Below are 23,334 nucleotides of genomic sequence, written 5' to 3' on the forward strand. Positions count from 1 at the left end.
TACACAGCACAGGAGGAAGCGAACCGGCAGTGAGGCAAGTTAGAACCCACCCCTGAGTTTCCTAATAATTTTATTATTTTATGGTTGGGTGTCTCCACCACATGAGGAACTAACATGTATTAAAGGGTCGCGGCATGAGGAAGGTTGAGAACCAATCCTCTAGTCTAGACTCTTCTTAAAAATCTCCAGTGATGGAGCACCCATGATTTCTGGTGGCAAGCTGTTCCACTGGTTAATTGTCTTCACTATTAGGAAGTTTTTCTTTAATTCAAGGTTGCGTCTCTCTTTGATCAGCTTCCAACCATTGTTTCTTGTCCTGCCCTCTGGTCTTTTGGACAATAATTTGATTGTCTCTTCCTATATCCTTTCTCTATTCTTTCATTGATATATTTTATTCCTATATCTTAATCCTATAGCCTATATCTTTATTCCTATATTTTATTCCTACTGTATATCTCTTCTATTCTTTCTCTGATATATTTTACTACGAGAATATCCTCTATAATCTTCATTGCGTATTCGACAAAAGAAAGAAAACAAACAAACAAACAAACAAACAAATATTAAGGTGTGGAGATATTGCTATTCTCTTCTTTCAGTAATCATAAAAGAATATAGGTTAGCAAGGGAGGTTAAGAGTCCATCAAGAGTTGGCCGGCTGATAAATTCAATAAAAAGTTAAAATAAATTAAATTAAGCAGCTCTGTGGTTATGCCACAAAGAACACGGGTCTACTGTTACAAGGGTCAGAATAATAACAATAATAATACTTAATCACTTGGGTGGTTTGGCAATGGGTGGGTTAATTTGTCTTTGAGAAATGCAGTATTCTTTTTATTGTTAATATTTCCCCCCCTAATGGCTCCCTTCACAGTGAAAGGAAGATCGCCATGGCCAAGAAGTAAGAAGAGTGATGGGAAATGGACCTAAAAGATGGACTCTGAGAAGGTGGGTTTTAAATTTAGCTTGCCTAAGACCCAAAAAACAATATATGTCTGGCCAGCTTTAATCTCAGAGTTAAGAATCTGCTTTAAGTAATCTAGGTTAATTTTAATAAAAACAACAACAAACAACAATGCAACAGACTTGAGAATAGGGCTGAAGAAGGCATGTTGAGTTAGATCTTCTACTTCCAAGTGGATCTCACTTGAGTGAAAGGAAGTAATTGGAGCAGATCTGGAAAGGCTCTTTGGATTTGACCAGAATAGGGCAGAATAGGCCAAATATGCATTTAATTGTTAAGCATAGGAGCAATTGACTCTGAATCGATGGTATGTATTTTAGCTTTGTCTTGAGCCAAAAGCAGCAACCAAACAACAACAACAACGACAAGAAAAGATTGCATATAAAGAATTAACTAGAAAGAGGAAATTGACAGGTGACATTTAGGTTTACATTTTACCTCTGCATTTTTTTTTTTTTGGCTCAGTTTCCTAATGGGGATTGTTCAGTTGCAACTCTATTATGATTATTTGATTACCTCTTTTGGTGGGGTCTTATGTTTTATGCAACACTTAAAGACACAGGCAACTAGACATAGGCAGAACATGGGCAGAACAGCATTATAACATCTTCCCTCCCTGACCAACAAAGGTAGGTCCTCTAATCTTTCTGGGCCAAGTGATTCAGTCTTCCATCAGATTCATATTTCTGTCAGATTTTGAATCCCATTAACAACAGTGAAAGCCAAACAATGAATGTTTCATTGACAATGTGGGATGTTCATGGACATTCTAAAACTTCACCCTAGTTCCGTACTGGAAACATCAGCACCATCAAAACACACCCATCCATGTTTGTCAACCATGGCAATCTGAAGATGTGTTGATTTGGCTAACCAGAATTCCTCAGCCAACCTTTTGGCCAAGGAATTAGAGGAGTGGAAGTCCATGCATCTTCAGGTTGCCATTGGTTTAGATCAGTGGTTCTCAAACTGGGGGTTGGGATCCCTTTGGGGGGGTCAAATGACCATTTCACAGGGGTTGCCTAAAACCAAGGGAAAAGACAAATTTCCCATGGTGTTAGGAACTAAAGGTTCTATTTTGGTGCCTTGGAACATAGCCGCTCCGAGTTTCCAGAGAGGGGCGGCATGCAAATCTAATAAATAATAATAATAACATATTTTTACAATCCAATCAATCAGGCATTTACAGTGGGAGTGTCCCTCTGATCTTTCTGCCAGTCAACTTAAAGCTCTGTTGGAAGAATTTGTGCTAGACTTATGGTTGGGGATGATCTCAACATGAGGAACTGTATTAAGGGGTCACGGCATTAGAAAGGTTGAGAACCACTGGTTTAGATAAAGATATTAGAATTGGGCAGAAGTCTCCCGAGAGATGTTGGAGTCTGAATTCGACCTCAGTTTGCTACCTATCCTGATCTACCACCTGCAGCAACTACTTCATGATGGCCATAGTAGGGCTGATATCCCCTTTTAATCATCTTATTTGTTTTCAAGAAATCTGGTACACTTCTGCTTTGCTCCTGCTTACCAAACCTTCACTGGGCATGATGCTCGTTAGATGAACAACTTCAAGATGAGCTGACTGAGACACCAGAGAATCTGATGAAAGAGAGATGATATGATCACAGATACCAGACAGCGTTTTACACTGTGGGAGAGGAGGAGAGAAAAAGAGAAAGAGAGAGAGAAAAAAGAATTCAGCACAAAACATTATAATGGAAGCACAAAGACTCACATCCAAACATTATCTGCCCGGCATGCATCTATCGGAAGCAGAAAAATTGACATATATATTTCCCCCCCTCTACTTCCCTAATTATTACCAAGTTTGGTAAAGGTCCTCTTGTTTTTATTTGCTTGTTTCCACCACCACCACCCTCTTCCCTGTGTGTAATATGTAAACCCAGCCATTACAATTTTCAGTTGGGTTGACGGGTTAATCTAGACCAGGGGTAGGCAAAGTTGGCTCTTCTATGACTTGTGGACTTCAACTCCCAGAATTCCTGAGCCCGTCATGCTAGCTCAGGAAATCTGGGAGTTGAAGTCCACATTTATTATTTATTATTTTATTTATTATTTGTATTTGTATGCCGCCCCTCTCCGCAGACTCGGGGCTCTTCATAGAAGAGCCAACTTTGCCTACTCCTGATCTAGATCATTGGTTTACAAAACAAACTTTAGAAACTGTGATTCGAACTGCATTATGAAATTGTCTATTTGCTACCCTTTTGTTGCATCTACCATTTCCCCCCCAAAATACGACCTATCCTGAAAGTAAGTCCTAGTTTGATTTGTACACATGCGCCCAATACAGTGATGGGCCCCACCTGGTATGGATGGGATCGGCGATCTGTTAGCACTTTTTGATGGGTTCCGGAAGCTGGCACAACTGCAAGCACGACTGACATGTGTGTACGTGCCTCTGGGAGAGATTTCACTTCTGCACATGCCCGGGTGAGATTTCAACAATTTTTACCCTCTTTTTGCTTCTGCACATGCGCAGAAGCAAAAAAAAGGGCAAAAATGTGTTAGTACATGGTACGTAACCTACTTGGGTGTCGCCATACAGTAAATTAACAATGTTAGTGTTAGAGCCCCACCTTTTGCAGCATTTATTGAATAGGATTTGAGCAATCTAGCACCAATGCCTTTATCGAATTTATCTAACCATGCCGTGGTTTGCACAATCCAGGATCCCTAGTTGCTAGGGGTAAGTTGCTGAAACATTGTTAGTATGCTAATTGATGCATCCTTCTTATTCTTCCTAGAAGACTCATTTAAGTGAGGAACCATCCATCAGGCGGCACCAGGAGCAATTCTCACAGGGCTTATTGAACGATGCTTAAGAAATGAACAACTAAAACTAGGCTTGCATGCAATAGCTTTGCCATCCTGGATAAAGCTAAAAGGCCGCCCAGCTCAGCACGTTCCTCCTATCCATAGTACAGTGGTATCTCAACTTAAGAACAGCTCTACTTAAGAACTTTTCTAGATAAGAACTGGGTGTTCAAGATTTTTTTGCCTCTTCTTAAGAATCATTTTTTACTTAAGAACCTGAGCCTGGAAAAATTTCCCAGGAAATTTGAGAGCGGCATGAAGGCCCGGCCAGTTTCTTACCATTCCCCCTTTAATCCCGGCAATCTCGGGCTTTTCTGCGCTGCCAGAGGAGCCTTTTGGTGGCGCTCCCTCTCTCACCTCCTGGATCTCTCTCTCTGGCACAGTGTATGGAAGGCAAACTTGTGCCGGGTGTATGGGAGGTGCGTGCTCCTCCTCGCCGCCTCAGAATCCCTCTTTTTTTTAAAGCCTTAAAGTTTTTAAAGCCTTAAAGTATTTAAGGGCAGTCCGAACAGGACCTCCTCCTTGCCCAGCTTCATCCCGAAGCGAACACCTGCCCGCCTTCCGCTATCATACAGTGTGTCTCGAGGAGGTTGCTTCAGGGCCGAATAGGAATTTTTTGCGGCTTCCCCTTTAGAGGCGGCCGTTTTTTCGCCTATTCCACACTGACGGTATGGATGGACTGGTTAGGGGGTGCGACACCATGTAGATATTTGATTAATTTGGCTTCCCTCTGGTCACTGGGGTTTGGCAGGTTAGGGGTGGAAATGGGCAGTAGGAGCAACTGCGCATGTTCCTTTTGGGCATCTTTTAAAAGGATGATGGACCGCCTCTCTCCAGGAACTATAGGTTGGTACAACTTCGGGGATTGGAGAGAGGATGCCCATGGGACTCACCGGATCCAATTGCCCTCAGGGATTGGAGGGTGAGCTCCTCCCACATGCTGAAGGGCGTGGCTCGGATCCAGGTGAAGGTGGCTACCTTCACCTGGTTCAGCATGGAGTTATGCCCAATAAGTTGCCCAGGAAGATTTTGACAGGAATTTCCACCCCGTTAGCTTTTGGCCTCTGCAAGTCCTTTGTTTACAGTTGAATTTGAATTATTGAAATATTTAAACTTACGTATTTAAAGTTATGTTATTTAAATTTATGCTAATTTAATAAAGTGACCCTATATTTAACCCATACACTGTCTCAGCGTCTTTACTCCGCTTCCGGGGCAAATTTGCTTTTACATTGATCCCTATGGGAAAAATCGCTTCTACTTACAAACTTTTCTACTTAAGAACCTGGTCATGGAACAAATTAATTTCTTAAGTAGAGGTACCACTCTACTCCTAGTTCCAGAGCTGGTCCAGATTCAGCCTCATTTTTATGCATTGAATAGGTGTTGCTCTATGTCAGCTCCAGCACGCATTTGTGTGCTGGCCAGCTGATTTTCAGCCTTTCCTTTTCTCGTATGTCCAAAGCAGAATTGATGCATTAGACATTTTCCATTGTTCGCCTTTTCTTCCTGAACGAGAATCGCTCGCTAGGACCTTTCAAACATCTACAAAACTGCCTTGTTCAGCGTGAACGTTTTGCCCTCTTCATTAGTTTTCCGAGAGTCCGGCGTTCAAAAATTAGCCTTTGACCAAAGGTACTTTAGGTATTAAATTTTGGCAGGAAAATTCATACATAATGAGAAAAAGGGGTGGTGGTGTTTTGTTCACCTCCCAGTGTAATTTGGCAAGGTATCAAATCAGGCCATATGCAGATTAGGTTCAAATGATCTAAAGCTAGCTTTGGGTTAATTGCTTTCAAATCTTCGTATAGCTAGAATATGATGATACCTTCTGATTTCATTTTGCTACCACATTGTCCTTGCAATCTAAACCAACCCTTTGAGGTGTTATGGCTAGTGATGAGCGAACCCAACGGTGTGTTAATTTTTACGTGAAAGGACCGCCCTTTGCTTGCAGCACCGCTGCGGCGTCCTTTTTGTAAAAATAACAATGTTTATTTTTACATGAAGACCTCCCTTTGAAGGAGCTGGGGAATCCCTCCCACAAAGAGATTCCGGGGGCGGAGCTTTGATGTCACCGGCAGGTTGCTAAGGACGCCAAGGTGATCACTTCCTGGATTCCATGGAAAGCTCCTGAACTTTGCCCGAAGTTTCAAAAAATTTTGGGTTCGTGTTCGGCATACCGAACACCGCAAAATTCGGTACGGACCCGAATTGTGCGGGTTCAGTTCGCCCATCACTAGTTATGGCACTCAGATATCTTAACCATGAAATAAAAACCAAGAGAGAGTTGTGATATCCGGGAATAGGTGGTTGGAGTTATTCTCTTAACATTAACACTAACATTGTCCAGATTTGGGGGAAGTTTATGATCATCCTGAAAATTTCAACTCTACCCTCCGAAGTCTCATCAGTGCCCCCAAATCACTCAGTCCTACCTTGATAAAGTGATTTTTAAAAAATTAAAATGGAATATATGGCACTGATGGAAGAGTTATGCCTCAACCTGATAAAATGTTATTAAAGCAGAAAATGGATGCCAGAAAACAGACAAGCTTCTACCCCTTCAGTCTAAAAATAAGGAAAAAAAATATAGTAGTCTCATTTGTAAATGGAGTACTTGCTGGAATTCTTGCAGTATAACCTTAAACCTTTTCTTTAATATATTAATGACAGTCCTGAGATTCTTGGTACATAAAATAACTCTTTCCAGTCTAGATCACACAGAGAAAATCTGACAGCCCCAGAGAAGCGTATAATAACATGATTATAGAAGGGACACCTATCACTAGGTTCATATTCACATAACACACATAGCACTTTGATAAATTGAATCTGAGTGTAAGTAAGAAGCATCCTTTTTTTAAAAAAAGTTGATCATTGACCCTTTTGTAGAAAAAAAAAAGCTCTGGTAGCTATTGATCAGTGACATTCCAAGTGTGAAAAATGTCTACCAATATTTGCAATGATAATCTTTAATTAAACAAAGGCCCACAATGAATTTCGGACATGTAGTGCCATCATAATTAACATGATGTCTTTGCACATTTTTTTGAAAAAATCTATAAGTAGTGGAAGCATTAGAATAATTCTTTTGGAGCGCCTTGACAGCCCATATAGATTTATAATCTGAATGTCCACAAAGTGACATTAGCTGTAAATAAGGCATTTTAGTTGCATCAAATTTTGCCCACTTTTGCACTAGATATATTGGAGCAAAAGTAATAATCTTTGTATTATTATGAACAGGGGAATATAAAGGGAGTACATATTTTCTGTTTCTTCTATTTGGCATGGTCGCATCTCCTTTCAGAAGTGGCCATAGAGGGAGATAGGAGGTCAAAATCAAGCTGCTAATCCCTCATCCGTTTTCTTCCTTTGCTCAAAAGAATTCTGAGATATTTCCAATTGCCAACACATTCAATGACTTCCTACCAAAACTATACACACCTGGTTCCTTCAGACATATCTGCCAGGATCTTCCCTGGTCCTTAGGCAGAAAAGAGACGTCAGCATCCTGAAAACATGCCACTAATGATCTGGTTTCTTTGGTAGCTTTCTATGAGTAGGGCAGTATCTACTCAGTTAGACTCATCTCCCTTCCCCTCCCCTCCCCCTTCCTCTCCTCTCCCCTCCTCCCCTCCCTTCCTCTCCTCCTCCCCCTTTCCTCTCCTTTCTCTCTCTCCTCTCCCCTTCCCTCCCAACTCCTTCTTCTCTCCCCTCCTCTCCCTTTTCCTCCCCTCTCCTTTCCGCCACTCCTCTCCCTTCTCCTCCCCTCCACTTTCCTCTCCTCCATTCCCCTTTCCTCTCTTTCCTCTCTCTCCTGTCCCCTCCCCTTCCCTCCCCACTCCTTCCTCTCTCCTCTCCTCTCACTTATTCTCTCCTTCCCTCCTCCCCCTTTCCTCTCCTTTCTCTCTCCCCTTCCCTCTCCCCTTCCCTCTCCCCTCTCCTTTCCCCCACTCCTCTCCCTTCTCCTCCCCTCCACTTTCCTCTCCTCCATTCCCTTTTCCTCTCTTTCCTCTCTCTCCTGTCCTCTCCCCTTCCCTCTCCATTCCTTCCTCTCTTCTCCTCTCTCATCTCCTCCACTCCTTTCCCTTCTCCCCCTCCCCTTTCCTTTCCTCCCTTCCCCTTTACTCTTCTTCATCTCTGTCCTCTCCTCCCTCCCTCTCCTCTGCTCCCCTCCCTTTCCTCCCCTCCTCTCCCTTCCCCTCTCCTCGCCTCCCATTTCTTCCCTTTCTCTCCCTCCTCCCCTCTCTTCCACCCCTCCCTTCCCCCTCTCCCCTCCATGCCTCTCCTCTCTTCTCCCTTCCCCTCTCCTCCTCTCCCCTTTCCTCTCCTTCCCCTCTCTTTTCTTCTTCCTTCCTCTCCTCCCCTTCCATCTCTTTCCTCTCTCCCCTCCCCTATCCTTTCCCTCTCTCCTCTTCTCCTCTCCTCTCCCCCTCGTCTCCTTCCTCTCTTCTCTCCCTCAGCCTCACCTTCTTTCAATTACTGCAATGCTCTCTACATGGGGCTACCTTTGAAAAGTGTTCGGAGACTTCAGATCGTGCAGAATGCAGCCACAAGAGTCATTGTGGGATTACCCAGGTTCACCCACGTTTCTTCAACACACCGTGGCTTGCATTGGCTGCCGATCACTTTCCAGTCACAATTCAAAGTGTTGGTAATGACCTATAAAGCCCTACACGGCATCATACCAGAATATCTCCGGGATCGTCTTCTGCCACACGAATCCCAGAGGCCAATAAGGTCCCACAGAGTTGGCCTTCTCTGGGTCCCATCGACTAAACAATGTCGTCTGGTGGGCCCCAGGGGAAGAGCCTTCTCTGTGGTGGCCCCAGCACTCTGGAACCAACTCCCCCCAGAGATCAGAACTGCCCCCACCCTCCTTGCCTTTCGTAAATTGCTCAAGACCCACCTATAATGCCAGGCATGAGGGAATTGAGACATCTCTCCTGGGCTTACATAGTTTATGTATGGTATAGTTTGTGTTGTATGATTTTTAAATGATGGGTTTTTAGATAATTTTTAATATTAAATTTGTTACTTTGTATAATGTTATTATTATTATTGTGAGCCACCCCGAGTCTGCGGAGAGGGGTGGCATACAAATCTAATAAAACTAAAACTAAACTAAACTTCTTCTCCCTCCAGAATGTCCAAGCTAATAGAATTTGAAGGACAAATCCATGACCGATGTACATTTGCATCAGTCATCTATTTGGGTTAGCTGCCTTGATTGTTTGGATAGCAACCCCAGGCTAAATTATTCTAAGTAAAACAAAATAAAATAAAATGTGAGAGGAATCACTACCATCATTTTTGGCTCAATAGCTGCACTTCTAATGGGGCTTCCGCATGAGAGAAGCACCTTAAATCTCTTCTAAATCACATTAAACCAGCAATCAATCCCCTGCATTCGTCATGTCTTCCTTGAAGCCAAACATGTACAGCAGTAGTGTCGATTTGCAAAATAATGATTCCCAATGTTAGGTAGACTGCACGAAGCATCAGGCGAACCCACCCGAAGCTACAACGGGCACTTACCACATGAAGAATTTTATTTTCTGTTTCATACACTGTGCAATCCTGTAAAAGAGAAAGGGGAGGGAAAGAGTTCTTAAAACTTCGACGGAAATCTACTTGGTTCAGTTAGATTAGCTGCTCTTTGAAAAATAGCACTTTATTCAGCTTCGGATGACAATACATCGAAGTGCCCCCAATCTGATTTCATCTGCTAATGGAGAAATAAATTCCATCTATGTATCACATTTTGACACCACCCATCTCTCCTAAATTGGCCGTTTGCAATACAAGCATAAAAAGTGGCATAAAAGCGGAGATACAACAAAGTTAAAATAGAGCTAAGAACAAAGTTAAAATTAGGACATTACACCTTTTAAAAAAGCAGATCGTATCATGAGCCACCTTCAGAACAGCATATCACTCTTTGACCCTCATGCCACTTGGCAAAGCGGGTCTTAATTCTTATTATTCCCTACTTAGAATGACCAGTAAGTACTTGGAATCAACATACGCAGAGGTAGTTAGGTTGGAAAAACAAACCATAAATGCAAAAATATCTTTAAAATTATTTGGAGAGAAAGAAAGAAAGAAAGAGAGAGAGAGAGAGAGAGAGAGAGAGAGAGAGAGAGAGAGAGAGAGATTGGAACCCTGTGCCAGCACATTATGTTTTGTTAAACCTTTTCAGTTCTAATTTCCATTATGAAAGATGGTTAAATAGATGTGTCAAAGGGGAACACCAGTTTAACATCTTCTCTTGTACTGCAAACTGGGCATACAAAACATTTGCTAGACCAATTCTTGAATACAGCTCACCTGTCTGAAACCCGCACTGCATATCGGACATTAATACAATTGAGAGAGTCCAGAGATATTTCACAAGAAGAGTCATCCACTCCTCTGTACACAACATAATACCTTATGCCACCAGAGTTGAAACTTTGGTTTTGATAACTTAGAACTACAACACCTTCGGTTTGATATCTGCCACAATGTCCTCCTACCTGTTAATGACTGCTTTAGCTGCAACCACAATAATACACAGGGACACAAGAGGTACAAACTTAAAGTAAACTGCTCCAAACTCCATTGCAGAAAATATGACTTCAGCAACAGAGTGATCAATTCCTGGAATGCATTACTTGGCTCTGTTGTTATATCCACAAACTCTCATCACTTTAACTTTAGACTGTCTACTGTTGACCTCACCCCATTCCTAAGTGGTCCATAAGGGGTGTGCATTAGTGCACCATTGTGCCTACCGTCCCTGTCCTACCATCCCCATTTATTAGTATCCATTTCCTGTATTCATAATTTTGTTTACACATATCTATTATCTTATACATGCTTGACAAATAAAATAAATAAAAACATGCCTAAAAATAATGCCAGCAAAAAATCTCTGTACATCAGAGATTTTTTTTCCCCTGCCATGTACATCAGAGTAAGACTTTGTCCAGGACAATCTACATCCTGTTTTACCCGATCTTACAAATGCTAATCATTTTCCCGTTTTCTTTTTTATTGTCTTCAGTTGTTTGGGGTTGATTTATCCAGGAAGGCTACAACATTTTGAAAAGTGTACATTTTATGCATGTTTGCATTTATGGTATAGTGGTGCTAATAACTGCTTCCTTGGCACTTGTTTTGACTCTTCCCTTCCAGGTAGATGGGGGGAGGGAAGCAACTATTTATTCCCTGCCAAAGAAAGGTTCCAAGGAATTTTCAGGACTGAGCAGTAGGTTTCTTGCTGTTACCTGAATTACAGGTTACCCAAATGCTAAGGATGAGAGCTCTACCTTTTACTGAAAAATGTTGCCCAACCACCTGCAGACTCTGTTGTTTATCAAGGCTCAATTAAAATCCCAGGGAGCTATCGAGGAGTTTTTTTAAAAGAAAGATGCTGTATTTTTTGGAGTATAAGATTCATCCCCCCACAAAATTTTAAATTGCTGGGGTTTTAAATTGGTTTTAAATTGCTGGGGTTTTAGATATGATTTATTTTAATATTAGATTTGTTTCACTGTTATATTGTTTCTATTACTGTTGTGAGCCGCCCCGAGTCTTCGGAGAGGGGCGGCATACAAATCTAATAGATAGATAGATAGATAGATAGATAGATAGATAGATAGATAGATAGATAAATAATAATAATAATAGAGGATGGAAATGTTGGTGAGTCTTATACACAGAATGCAGCCATTTTGGCCCTCTGTAGCTCAGCCCTGCGTGAAAACAGGCGTACAGAGGGTTTGGGAAGTCTTCAGAGTGCCCCTGGGGGCTGGGGGGAAGGCAAAATCGCCTCCATTTTTATGAAAAATTGGTGAAAATGGTCTGTTTTTCACCAAAATGGAGTGTGGGAGGCCTGCAGAGTGTTCCTGGGAACTGAGAAGGGGGGAAAAAACTTTTTTTCCTGACTTATCTCTTCAAAATCGTGGTGTGTCTTATACACCTGTGTGTCTTATAATCCAAAAAATATGGTATTTTTTTCCCTTTGCCGGGTCGTGTCTGAGTCTAGAAATGAAACCGAGAAGCACATCTCTGTTTCATAGCCGAGGAAGCCAGCATTGTCCGAAGACATTTTTTTTTGGTCATCATGTAGCCAACATGGCTATAGGCCAAAGGCACGTGGAACACCATTCCCTTTTCCCCATCAAAGTAGTACAGTGGTACCTCTACCTAAGAACGCCTCTACTTAAGAGCTTTTCTAGATAAGAACTGGGTGTTCAAGATTTTTTTGCCTCTTCTTAAGAACCATTTTCTACTTAAGAATCCGAACCCGGAAAAATTTCCCAGGAAATTTGAGAGTGGCACAAAGACCCAGCCAGTTTCCTGCCATTCCCCCTGGGTTTCTCTCTCTGGCGCAGTGCATGGGAGGCAGCCTCGCGCTGGGTGTATGGGAGGCGCATGCTCCTCCTCGCCATCTCAGATCCCTCTTTTTTTTTTTCAGCCTTAAAGTTTTGGATTTTTTTGATTCTCCTCACCTCACCTTCTTCCTTCAGCAGTGACTGTCCTCCTCCTCTTCTTCCTCCTCCTCCTCCCACCCAAATTCTGAGCTTTTATTTCTTTCCTAATGGGTTTGCACGCATTATTTGCTTTTACATTGATTCCTATGGGAAAAATTGCTTCTACTTACAAACTTTTCTACTTATGTACCTGGTCACAGAACGAATTAAGTTCTTAAGTAGAGGCACCACTGTACCTGTTCATTTACTTGCATTTGCATGCTTTTGAACTGCTAGGTTGGCAGGAGCTGGGACAAGGAAGGGGAGCTCTGCCCATCACGCGATGCTTGGATCTGGAACTGCCAACCTGCCAAGTCAACAAGCCCAGCATCTTAGGCCACTACGCTTCCATCAAGAAGACGGTAGGGAGAAGTAAAAATATAAATAATGGGATTACAATAAGGAAACATATAAGGTTGTATCAGTGATGGGCTCATACAGGTACGGTCAGGTATGCAGAACCGGTAGAAAAATTTTGGTCAGGTACACAGAACTGGTAGAATTTTTTTTTTTCCTTTTTCCCCCTTCTGGGTTCTGGGTCTGTTTTTCCTATCACAGTAAATGAGGCTGAATGTGTATAGTTTTAGAAGAGCTGTGCATGCATGTGTGTGTGTGTATACACATACAGTTTAAATAATGATAATGTATATTTTTGTGTGCCTGTGTGTATAATATGTATGTACACATATGGCATATATACATAGAATTAAATAGTATATTTTGGATGTTTGGTAATAGTAAATGATAGGGAAATCGTATCTCTTTGAGGCAAGGAGGGGCCAGGCACCCTAACCCTGAGCCAAACCCTTGACATGAGTGAAGTCAAGTTGGCCACCTTTCATGACCTTTAAGCCACCCCAGTCACATGATCATCAAGCCATTCCCACCTGGTCACATGGCCAGCAAGCCACACCTAAAAATAATCCACGCCCACAGCATGGTAGTAAAAAAATTTGCAGCCCTTCACTGAGTTGTATTTGTTTAGATTTGGGTTTTTTTAAATACTTATTAACAGACAAAATAGGATTTCATAAGGGTTTCTTTAGTCTTTTGTGGAAAATGTATAATGGGGGAAGGAGGCATACGGCTTAGATTTTTAACTTCTTAAAGACACGTATTGTTTTTATTATATTTATAGAATATCAATGCTGCATTTAATTAGAGGATAATTCTGACCTATCTGGATGACAAAATTAGAAAGAATGGAGTACGGGTGTGTGTGATTTGATGCCAAAATTGAATAGATGGCATTTAAAAATTTGGAATATATAAGATTTACTAATTCGAGACTATTTTATTGTAATAAGAATAGAAGGTGTATTATTTTTGTATGTTGTTATGTGGAGAGAGAAAAACAGAGGATGGTAGGGAGCAATTGTGTCAATTTTGGTGCATGTACTTTACTCTTATCCTAGGCACAGAGACACCCCATCACTTTATTTACCTATTCAGCAATGGGATTAGTAACTAAATGGAAGCTGTTTTGTAAAAGTGCTTATACAATCTTCTCCAAGGATTATGCATTGGTGGAAAGAGGTTAAGTACCCCCAAACCGCTATGGTCCTTGATCTACCCTAAGACTGCTTTGCTTCTTTTAAGATTATTTTTCTCTCTCTCTCTACCTTGAAGGAATAATCTCAGTTTGACTCCGGTAAATCAGGACTGTGTGCAGACAAATTCAATGAGAGGCAACAACTAACCACAAATCCTTGACAGTATAAAAGAGATAACAATGGCATTAGCATTTCTTTTTGTAGGGTTGTATGTGTGTGGGGAATAGACTTTTAAAAAAATTCACCAGCACAAGATGCAAAACATGGACTTATTAAAAGATGTTGAACACTCTGCCATCCTGAAATAAGAGGCAATTGCAAACTCAGTCTTTGCAGAGGGGCTGAGGAAAGTTTTCGATGGCAATTAAACGAGCCGGGGTGGTGCAGCAGGTAGAGTACTGTACTGCAGGCCACTGAAGCTGACTGTAGATCTGAAGGTCAGCGGTTCAAATCTCATCACTGGCTCAAGGTTGACTCAGCCTTCCATCCTTACGAGGTGGGTAAAATGAGGACCCGGATTGTGGGGGCAATAGCCTAGCTCTGTTAAAAAAGTGCTATTTGCTAACATGTTGTAAGCCACCCTGAGTCTAAGGAGAAGGGCGGCATAAAAATTGAATAAATAAAATAAATAAAAATAAAGGCCACAAAAGATGTAATAAGAGATTAATCATAGGCGCCACGATCCAAATGAAGAGTTTCAGATTGATACCTTCCAAATATTTCTTTCTTTCTTTCTTTCTTTCTTTCTTTCTTCCTTCCTTCCTTCCTTCCTTCATTTATTTATTTATTTATTTATTTATTTGGATTTGTATGCCACCCCGTCCGAGGACTCGGGGCGGCTCACCGCATATACAAAAAACAGAACAATAATATAAATCCAATTAATACTACATTAAAGACAACCATTACATTCTATTAAAATAAGGTAAAAAACCTATCAAACCAATCATTCAACACTCATACTTGAAACATTCATTGATCAGGGGGAAGATCTAAAGTCCCAAGCCTGGCAGCAAAGATGAGTTTTTAAGCTCTTTCGGAAGGTGAGGAGGGTGGGGGCAGTGCAAATCTCTGAGGGGAGCTGATTCCAGAGGGTTGGGGCTCCCACAGAGAAGGCTCTTCCCTTAGGTCCCACCAGCCAACATTGTTTGGTTGACGGGACCCTAAGGAGACCAACACTGTGGGACCTCACTGGTCGCTGGGATTCGTGCGTCAGAAGGTGGTCTCGGAGATAATCTGGTCCTATGCTATGAAGGGCTTTATAGATCATAACCAACACTTTGAATTGTGCCCGGAAACAGATTGGTAGCCAATGCAGTCCGCGGAATGATGGCGAGTTGTGGGCATTTCTAAATATGTCATTTAGAAACACATGAAGTGTAAAGTAATGTACAAGGGTTGCCCAGAAAGTAATGCACCCCTGATAATTCAAATAATATATATCTATGTTTCGCATTCGTACCATTACTGCAGACTGAGAAAAAAATGTGATGCATTAGATTAGATTTATAGATTAGATTAGATTTATTGGATTTATATGCCGCCCCGAGTTTGCATATAAATCCAATAAATCTAATCTAATCTATAAATCTAATCTAATGCATCACATTTTTTTCTCAGTCTGCAGTAATGGTACGAATGCGAAACATAGATATATATTATTTGAATTATCAGGGGTGCATGTGTAAATTGTGTGTTTCTTCAGGCAGATAGCATAGCTGCAGCAGTGTTTTGAAATGACGTCTGTAAGCAATGTAAGTTACAAGTGACGTTTCATTTCCCTTTGTTCTGTGGGAGGGAACTAGAAGATCCATTGGCTTGATTGTCCATCGGCTTGATTTGTAATCTTGCCTTTTTAGTAAGGTTAAAAAAATGGTGGTTTTTCCATTCGATGTCATAGCAGGTAGGCAGGGCTAGGAGATAGGACCAGCTCTTGGTTAAAAGAGTTAAGCTCAATGTTAAAGTTTCGCATTCTCTAGGGCTCTCTTAGCTTCCTATTCCTCTTGGACATCAGAGATGCTCCTGCTGACTCTTGACAATGGGAAATCATCAGGCAATGTATCATTTACTGAAGATAAATTAGATCAAGCCAAGACATCATCTAATCAATGTTCTATGCTAAGAAGCAATTTGCCATTACTTTCTCTTAGATGTGTTTTCTACTCCCTAACTTAGCCTAGAATTCCTTGGTTATTCCCATCCAAGTAATAAGCTACAAGATCTAACCTTAATTTCTGATCATATACAGTATAAGGCTGGCAAACTTAATATGTGCGGGAGAAGTCTAAAATCTAGAATCTTGATATGATGGGTGGAATCCAATACTGTTTCCCAAATTCTGGTGGGCCCAGTAGGCTCGTGTTTTCCCTCCCCAGGCTCCAAAGGCTTCCCTGGGTCCAGGGGAGGATAGTAACGTTCTCCCCCATTCCCCAGGAGGTTCCCTTGTAGCCAAAAACAGCCTCTCAGAGCCTCTGTGTGAGCCCAAAATTAACTGGCTGACACACACATGCATGTTGGAGCTGAGCTAGGGTAAAGGCTCGCGTGCCAACAGATATGGCTCCGCAGGCCACCTGTGGCACCCATCCCATAGGTTCGCCATTACTGGTATAATACAGTACAGCAGTGTTTCCCAACCTTGGCAACTTGAAGATATTTGGACTTCAACTCCCAGTATTCCCCAGCCAGCGAATTCTGAGAGTTGAAGTCCAGATATCTTCAAGTTGCCAAGGTTGGGAAACACTGCAGTACAGTACAGTACTAGAATCTTGTGACTTGTCCATGGTGCTGAACTTCACTTCCCATTAGCTGTTAACTTCATGCTAAAACATAATGGAGCTGGTTTGCTTGGGATTTCATTTGTTACATTAGCCAAGCCATAGTGCTGTTTAAATAATGCTTAAGGAATGCATTGGTGTTGTTGTGTGTCAGTTAAACCCAGCTATTGTGACTTAATTGAATCATGGTTAAGTAAACCAGCATTCCATCTTTCCTCTCAGATCAATGCATCTTCCAGCAAATTGCCCCCTTTGACCTGAATTGCCTTCTGAGAGTTTGCCTACCAATTCAGGTTCTTCCCATATGTTCATGCATGTAAAATTGCAGAGTATTTTTTACTATATGAACCACTCTATCAGTTTCAGACCTGAATATCCAAAACTGGTCATGATGGTCATGAGTCTGGAGGACAGAAGGAAAAGGGGGGACATGATCCAAACATTTAAATATGTTAAAGGGTTAAATAAGGTCCAGGAGGGAAGTGTTTTTAATAGGAAAGTGAACACAAGAACAAGGGGGCACAATCTGAAGTTAGTTGGGGGAAAGATCAAAAGCAACATGAGAAAATATTATTTTACTGAAAGAGTAGTAGATCCTTGGAACAAACTTCCAGCAGACATGGTAGATAAATCCACCGTAACTGAATTTAAACATTCCTGGGATAAACATAGATCCATCCTAAGATAAATACAGAAAATAGTACTGTATAAGGGCAGACTAGATGGACCATGAGGTCTTTTTCTGCCGTCAGACTTCTATGTTTCTATGTTTCTATGGGACAGAGAGACCTCTTGCTGATGTGAGCAAACCCAACTCTCTGTCTCTATAACTATAGGAGAGAGGGACATGTTTAATTGTTTGGGGGGTTTGCACAATGTATAGTAAAATACATAACGTTTTACTTAAATTGGGTGAGTTTTTACCCTAGAAAATATCCCCTAACATAAAATAGATTCCCACATTTTTTTTCCATTTTGCAGAAATTCCAATTAAGGCAAAGTGTATATACCCAGATGCCATTGCAATAGCATTTAGACTCACTGTATATACTGCTTCACAGTGCTTTACAGCCCTCTCTAAGCAGTTTACAGAGAGTCAGCCTATTGCCCCCAACAATCTGGATCCTCATTTTACCAACCCTGGAAGGATGGAAGGCTGAGTCAACCTTGAGCCTACTGAGATTCGATCTGCCAAACTGCTGGCAGCTGGTGATCAGCAGTTCTGCACTCTAACCACTGCACCACTGAGGCTCTTGCAATTACCCAGGACTAATAATATTAAGCCAAATAAACAGATAAGCAAATGAATCAAATGAGTGATAAGGATCAAATGAATTAGCTGATGAGTGAAATAGAATCAAATCTCTCTTTTAATTTTTTTTTTTAACCGACCATGGCTTTCGTTCCCTATGATAAGATTTTTGTGTGTGCCAGAAGTACAGTTATTAAAGGGGAAAATGACTTGTCCCCCCGAAGCAACATTCCTGGTGGCAATTTATCTGCTTCAAGGCTAACACTGGACGCGATTTCCCTTTCAGCTCTCGATTTAACTTCCATCCCCCCTGTTTTAAAAGGCTCCTTAAAACAGTCCATTGGCTTCCAACAGGATGATGAGCTCTGATATAATTGCACAGTGACCGGGAGGCCATTAGAGACGGATGCTGAACTTGGCTGTATGGGAAAGAACTAATTAACAAAAATCCCCTCCACACACACACACACCTCCTGCTGATCCCCACTTCCAGTCTTTCTCTTTTGTATTTTAATGAAAATGCGTTTTATAACGAGGAAGGAAAAAAACCTCCAAATTTTTCTCAGATGGATTTTGAGTTTCAAAAGAGCCATTTTTGGTACCAGATTTTTTTCAGATGCTTTCTGAGTCTCACAACAGCCATTCTCTATAATGAAGTTTCATCTGATGAGATTATGCATCGATTTAACTTTTGAGGTTCTTTTTTTTCGCTCGCACACCATGTGACTTCCTTCTCAATCCACCTTAGACCCATGCCTTCACACAGGAGTAGATGCTTAGGGTTCTTTTGTTGTCATTAATCTGCTCCTGTAAAACTTCAGAGTGGGGTTAATTTGAGCAGTGGCAAAATTATTTTGAAACAGAGCTGACTCAAAGGCTACCTTTCCTACTTCAAAGCCTTGTTCCTCATTAGCAGCTTTGCAAAAGCTAAAATCTAAAGCTGTACGAGGAGGACCAAGCTCACTTCAACTGCTACTTTTTCTTTTGCTTCTTCATTTCCTACTAATAGACTAGAATAGATAACAAATAGAAATAGATCAGCTGTAGTGAGGGGGGCATTTGCCCAGGTTCGCCTGGTGCACCAGTTGCGGCCCTATCTGGACCGGGACTCACTGCCCACAGTCACTCATGCCCTCATCACCTCGAGGTTCGACTACTGTAATGCTTTCTACATGGGGCTACCTTTGAAAAGTGTTCAGAAACTTCAGATCGTGCAGAATGCAGCTGAGAGAGCTATCATGGGCTTCCCTAGGTATGCCCATGTTACACCAACAGTCCGCAGTCTGCATTGGTTGCCGATCAATTTCTGGTCACAATTCAAAGTGTTGGTTATGACCTATAAAGCCCTTCATGGCATCGGACCAGAATATCTCCAGGACCGCCTTCTGCTGCACGAATCCCAGTGACCGGTTAGGTCCCACAGAGTTGGCCTTCTCCGGGTCCCGGCGACTAAACAATGTCGTTTGGCAGGACCCAGGAGAAGAGCCTTCTCTGTGGCGGCTCTGACCCTCTGGAACCAGCTCCCCCCCGGAGATCAGAACTGCCCCCACCCTCCTTGCCTTTCATAAAGTTCTTAAGACCCATCTCTGCCATCAGGCATGGGGGCAACTGAGACATCTCCCCCGGGCCTATACAATTTGTACATGGTATGTTTGTGAGTATGCTTGCTTTTAATAATGGGGGGTTTAGTGTTTTTTAAATTATTAGATTTGTTCTTACATTGTCTTTGTTATTGTTGTGAGCCGCCCCGAGTCTATGGAGAGGGGCGGCATACAAATCTAATAAATAATAATAATAACAGAGTTGAAAGGGACCTTGGAGGTCTTCTAGTCCAAACCCCTGCTTAGTCAGGAGTCTACACTACTTCAGACAGATGGTTATCCAACATCTTCTTTAAAACTTCCAGTGCTGGAACATTCACAACTTCTGGAAGCAAGCTGTTCCATGGATTAATTGTTCTGTCTGAAAATTTCTCCTTATTTCTTTGTTTTGGGATTGCACCCAGGATATGTATTATTACTGGTAGTACTTTTTGTTTTGTTTTGGTTTATGATCACTGTTTTGTGATTTTCTCCGGCTCTTTTTCTTTTCTTCTGCTGCCTCCAGAAACTGCCGCATCCATTATCCAGTTTTTTGATGTTCTTATCAAAAGTTGTTAAATTTGGGGTATTGTGTGGCAGGTGAATGAATGTCTGTTGGACTTCTGAAGCCCTAGAGTACTTTAGCTTCTTCATTATCTAATACTTTCTCTATTTTTATGGTCCCACCAGTTCTTGTTTGAGTTAAATGTTATTTCTTGGAAAGATCTTCCAATGTATCGTTGTCACTATCGTCATGCTGTGATTTGTCAACAGTTCTTGCAGCAGCTACTTTAGGTGATCTTTCAGGGCATGTAGATTTAATAGCTGTAAGTTGATGAGAGGTTGTAAGCTGATGCAATGGGAATGAGGCAGCAGGGTTACTGCCACTTTAAGAAGCTGGGTAAGAAGCTGCCTATATAAGGGAAGCCATTAGAGGGTGTGTCCCTTCTCCTCCTGTTCTCTCTCTTTGTGTATTCTCATTTGCTCTTCTCTGTGTATCTGTATCTGTATTATAAGGTATTTAGCCATGTATAACTTGGTATATATTTAGCTGTAAATAAACCACTATTAATTATCTCTAGGCTCTGTGTGCTGTGTTTTTGCTCCTGGGTTTATTTCATAATACTAGTCACACTGCTTAAACTCTGACACCATCTACTGTTATCATTACTATGTTCATTGCCAGAGGTTCAGACTGGATTTGGTAATTTTGTCTACCTGTTGAGTCCTTTCCAAGGACCTGGGATAGGCAGGTGTTGATGTTTGTGATGTTAGAGGTATCGTTGCAGGATATAAACTGTTCCGAGTAAAGCTGCCTTTTGCAATTGACTGGTAGGGAAGGTGTCAATGCCAATGGTGTTCAAATGATGCTCCAGATGTTTTCAAATTGTACCCAAATTGTACCCACTTTAGTATTGTTAGTACATTATTATTACTATAAATATTAAACGTCTATGGAGATTCTCAGATTCTCAGTCATCTGGGTCATGGTTGCCCCAAAGGTGTTTTTTTCAAAAGGCAAAATGGGGCTTTCTTTGTTTCTTTGAAGTCATTTTGCTTCTCAGCCAAGAAGCTTCTTCACTTCTGACTGAAGAACTGGATAAGAAGCAAAGCATGTTCATTGTTGGCATGGACAAAATCCCCATCAGTTAATTGCAAAAGGCAACTTTTCTCAGAACAGCTTACAATCTGCAAACAATACTCAGACAGTGTCAACCACCCAGATCCTATCTCAGATTCTTGGGAAGGATTCAATAGGTCAGAGGCAGAGGTGGGTTTGGACCAATTCACCTGAACTGGTGGCGACCCCCTGATGATGTCACAATGACATTACAGAATTGGTTCAGTCGGTGCCACTATCTTTTTTGGAATTTTTTCATCTTAAATTTTGTTCCAATTGCTTATTTGACCCCTGTGACAATCATTAAGTGTTGTACCTCAGGATTCTTAGAGCATAACTCGATCCACAGCTCACATTAGAGAACCATCTTTCAGCTGTGGCAAGGGGGGCGTTTGCCCAGGTTCGCCTGGTGCACCAGTTGCGGCCCTATCTGGCTACCTTTGAAAAGTGTTCGGAAACTTCAGATCGTGCAGAATGCAGCTGCGAGAGCAGTCATGGGCTTACCTAGGTATGCCCATGTTTCACCAACACTCCGCAGTCTGCATTGGTTGCCGATCAACTTCCGGTCACAATTCAAAGTGTTGGGTATGACCTTTAAAGCCCTTCATGGTACTGGACCAGAATATCTCCGAGACCGCCTGCTGCCGTACGAATCCCAGCGACCGATTAGGTCCCACAGAGTGGGCCTTCTCCAGGTCCCGTCAACTAAACAATGTCAGTTGGCGGGCCCCAGGGGAAGAGCCTTCTCTGTGGCGGCCCCGGCCCTCTGGAATCAACTCCCCCCGGAGATTAGAACTGCCCCTACTCTCCGTGCCTTTCGTAAACTCCTTAAGACCCACCTCTGTCGTCAGGCATGGGGGAACTGAAACATCTCCCCCGGGCAGATACAATTTATGAATGGTATGTTTGTATGTATGTTTGTCTAGAATATGGGGTCTTTTAAATATTTTTAAACAGTAATTTAGATTTGTTGTAGATTGTTTTTTCACTTGTTGTGAGCCGCCCCGAGTCTGCGGAGAGGGGCGGCATACAAATCTAAATAATAAATAAATAAATAAATAAATAACTGGATGAATGCCAGTTTACCCAGAAAATGGGCAAATGTAGCTCTTTGCAAGACACTTGAGCGGGGGGGTGGGATTAAAAATTTCTCCATTTCCTGCAGAAATTGAAATAGCCATTTTATCACACTGTTTTCGTTCAACTCTTGAAACCCAAAGAGAATAAATTACTCACATCTGGGCTTAGAGCTGACATTTACATCTACTGTATGCGATTGTTTATGCCTTCTGGTTTTACCCCTCCAATTATTTACAATGCAACAGTTCTCATTTCTGGATCTTGACTGTAAGAGAGCTCCTATTACCCCCATGTAAAGCCCAAAAACTTATTTTTAAAGAACAAAACGATTCTTGCTTGGTTTTCCAAAGCATTCGTTTTTCCGGGACCGATTTAAAAATTCATATTGCATAACTGAAGGGAAGAAAAACTATTTGCTTGCCACATCAACCTCATTTAAAACCATGTTTGGTGAGATAACTTTATGCCAAGGTGCCTGGAATCAAGGCAGCATCCAGAGAATCTGGAGATCAGCCAAAATCCAAGGAGCAGATGGTCAATTAAACAATAGAACCATTTACTTAGATTCCAACAGTTAGAGAAGGGTCCTGGGGAGAGGACAGGCAATTGAAGTTTCGGAGAGGATAAATAAAGGAATACCCCACCCCTCCTTGCTTAGGATTTAGAAACAGGTACTCCATTTAAGTACTGTTAATTTATGTGCAAAGTAACCCTTGAATAACAAGGATATGCACATGGAAACGTTAATGGGAGTAGTTATGAATAATTATAACTAGACACAAGAACAGTTTTTTCCCGAACGCCATCACTCTACTAAACAAATAATTCCCTCAACACTGTCAGACTTTCTACTAAATGTGCACTTCTATTCTACTAGTTTTTCTCATCATTCCTATCACCCATTTCCTCCCACGTTGACTGTATGACTGTAACTTGTTGCTTATATCCTAAGATTTTTATTAATATTGCTTCTTCATTGCTTATTTGACCCCTATGACAATCATTAAGTGTTGTACCACATGATTCTTGACAAATGTATATTTTATTTTATGTACACTGAGAGCACATGCACCAAGACAAATTCCTTGTGTGTCCAATCACACTTGGCAAATAAAAAATTCTATTCTATTCTATTCTATTCTATTAT

General features: G+C 41.5%; 1 protein-coding gene across 1 annotated transcript in view; it reads right to left on the reverse strand.

The window, feature by feature from the left end:
• Window positions 1-23,334, reverse strand: part of LOC139171704 (connector enhancer of kinase suppressor of ras 2-like) — a 290,698-nt gene that overhangs the window by 205,721 nt on the left and 61,643 nt on the right. Inside the window, exon 5 of the mRNA XM_070760142.1 lies at window positions 9,347-9,388. Within this exon, the coding sequence (XP_070616243.1) occupies window positions 9,347-9,388 (42 nt within the window). The remainder of the gene's footprint in view (window positions 1-9,346; window positions 9,389-23,334) is intronic.

This window comes from Erythrolamprus reginae, chromosome 8, assembly GCF_031021105.1.
Source record: "Erythrolamprus reginae isolate rEryReg1 chromosome 8, rEryReg1.hap1, whole genome shotgun sequence".
NCBI classification, from domain to species: Eukaryota; Metazoa; Chordata; class Lepidosauria; order Squamata; family Dipsadidae; genus Erythrolamprus; species Erythrolamprus reginae.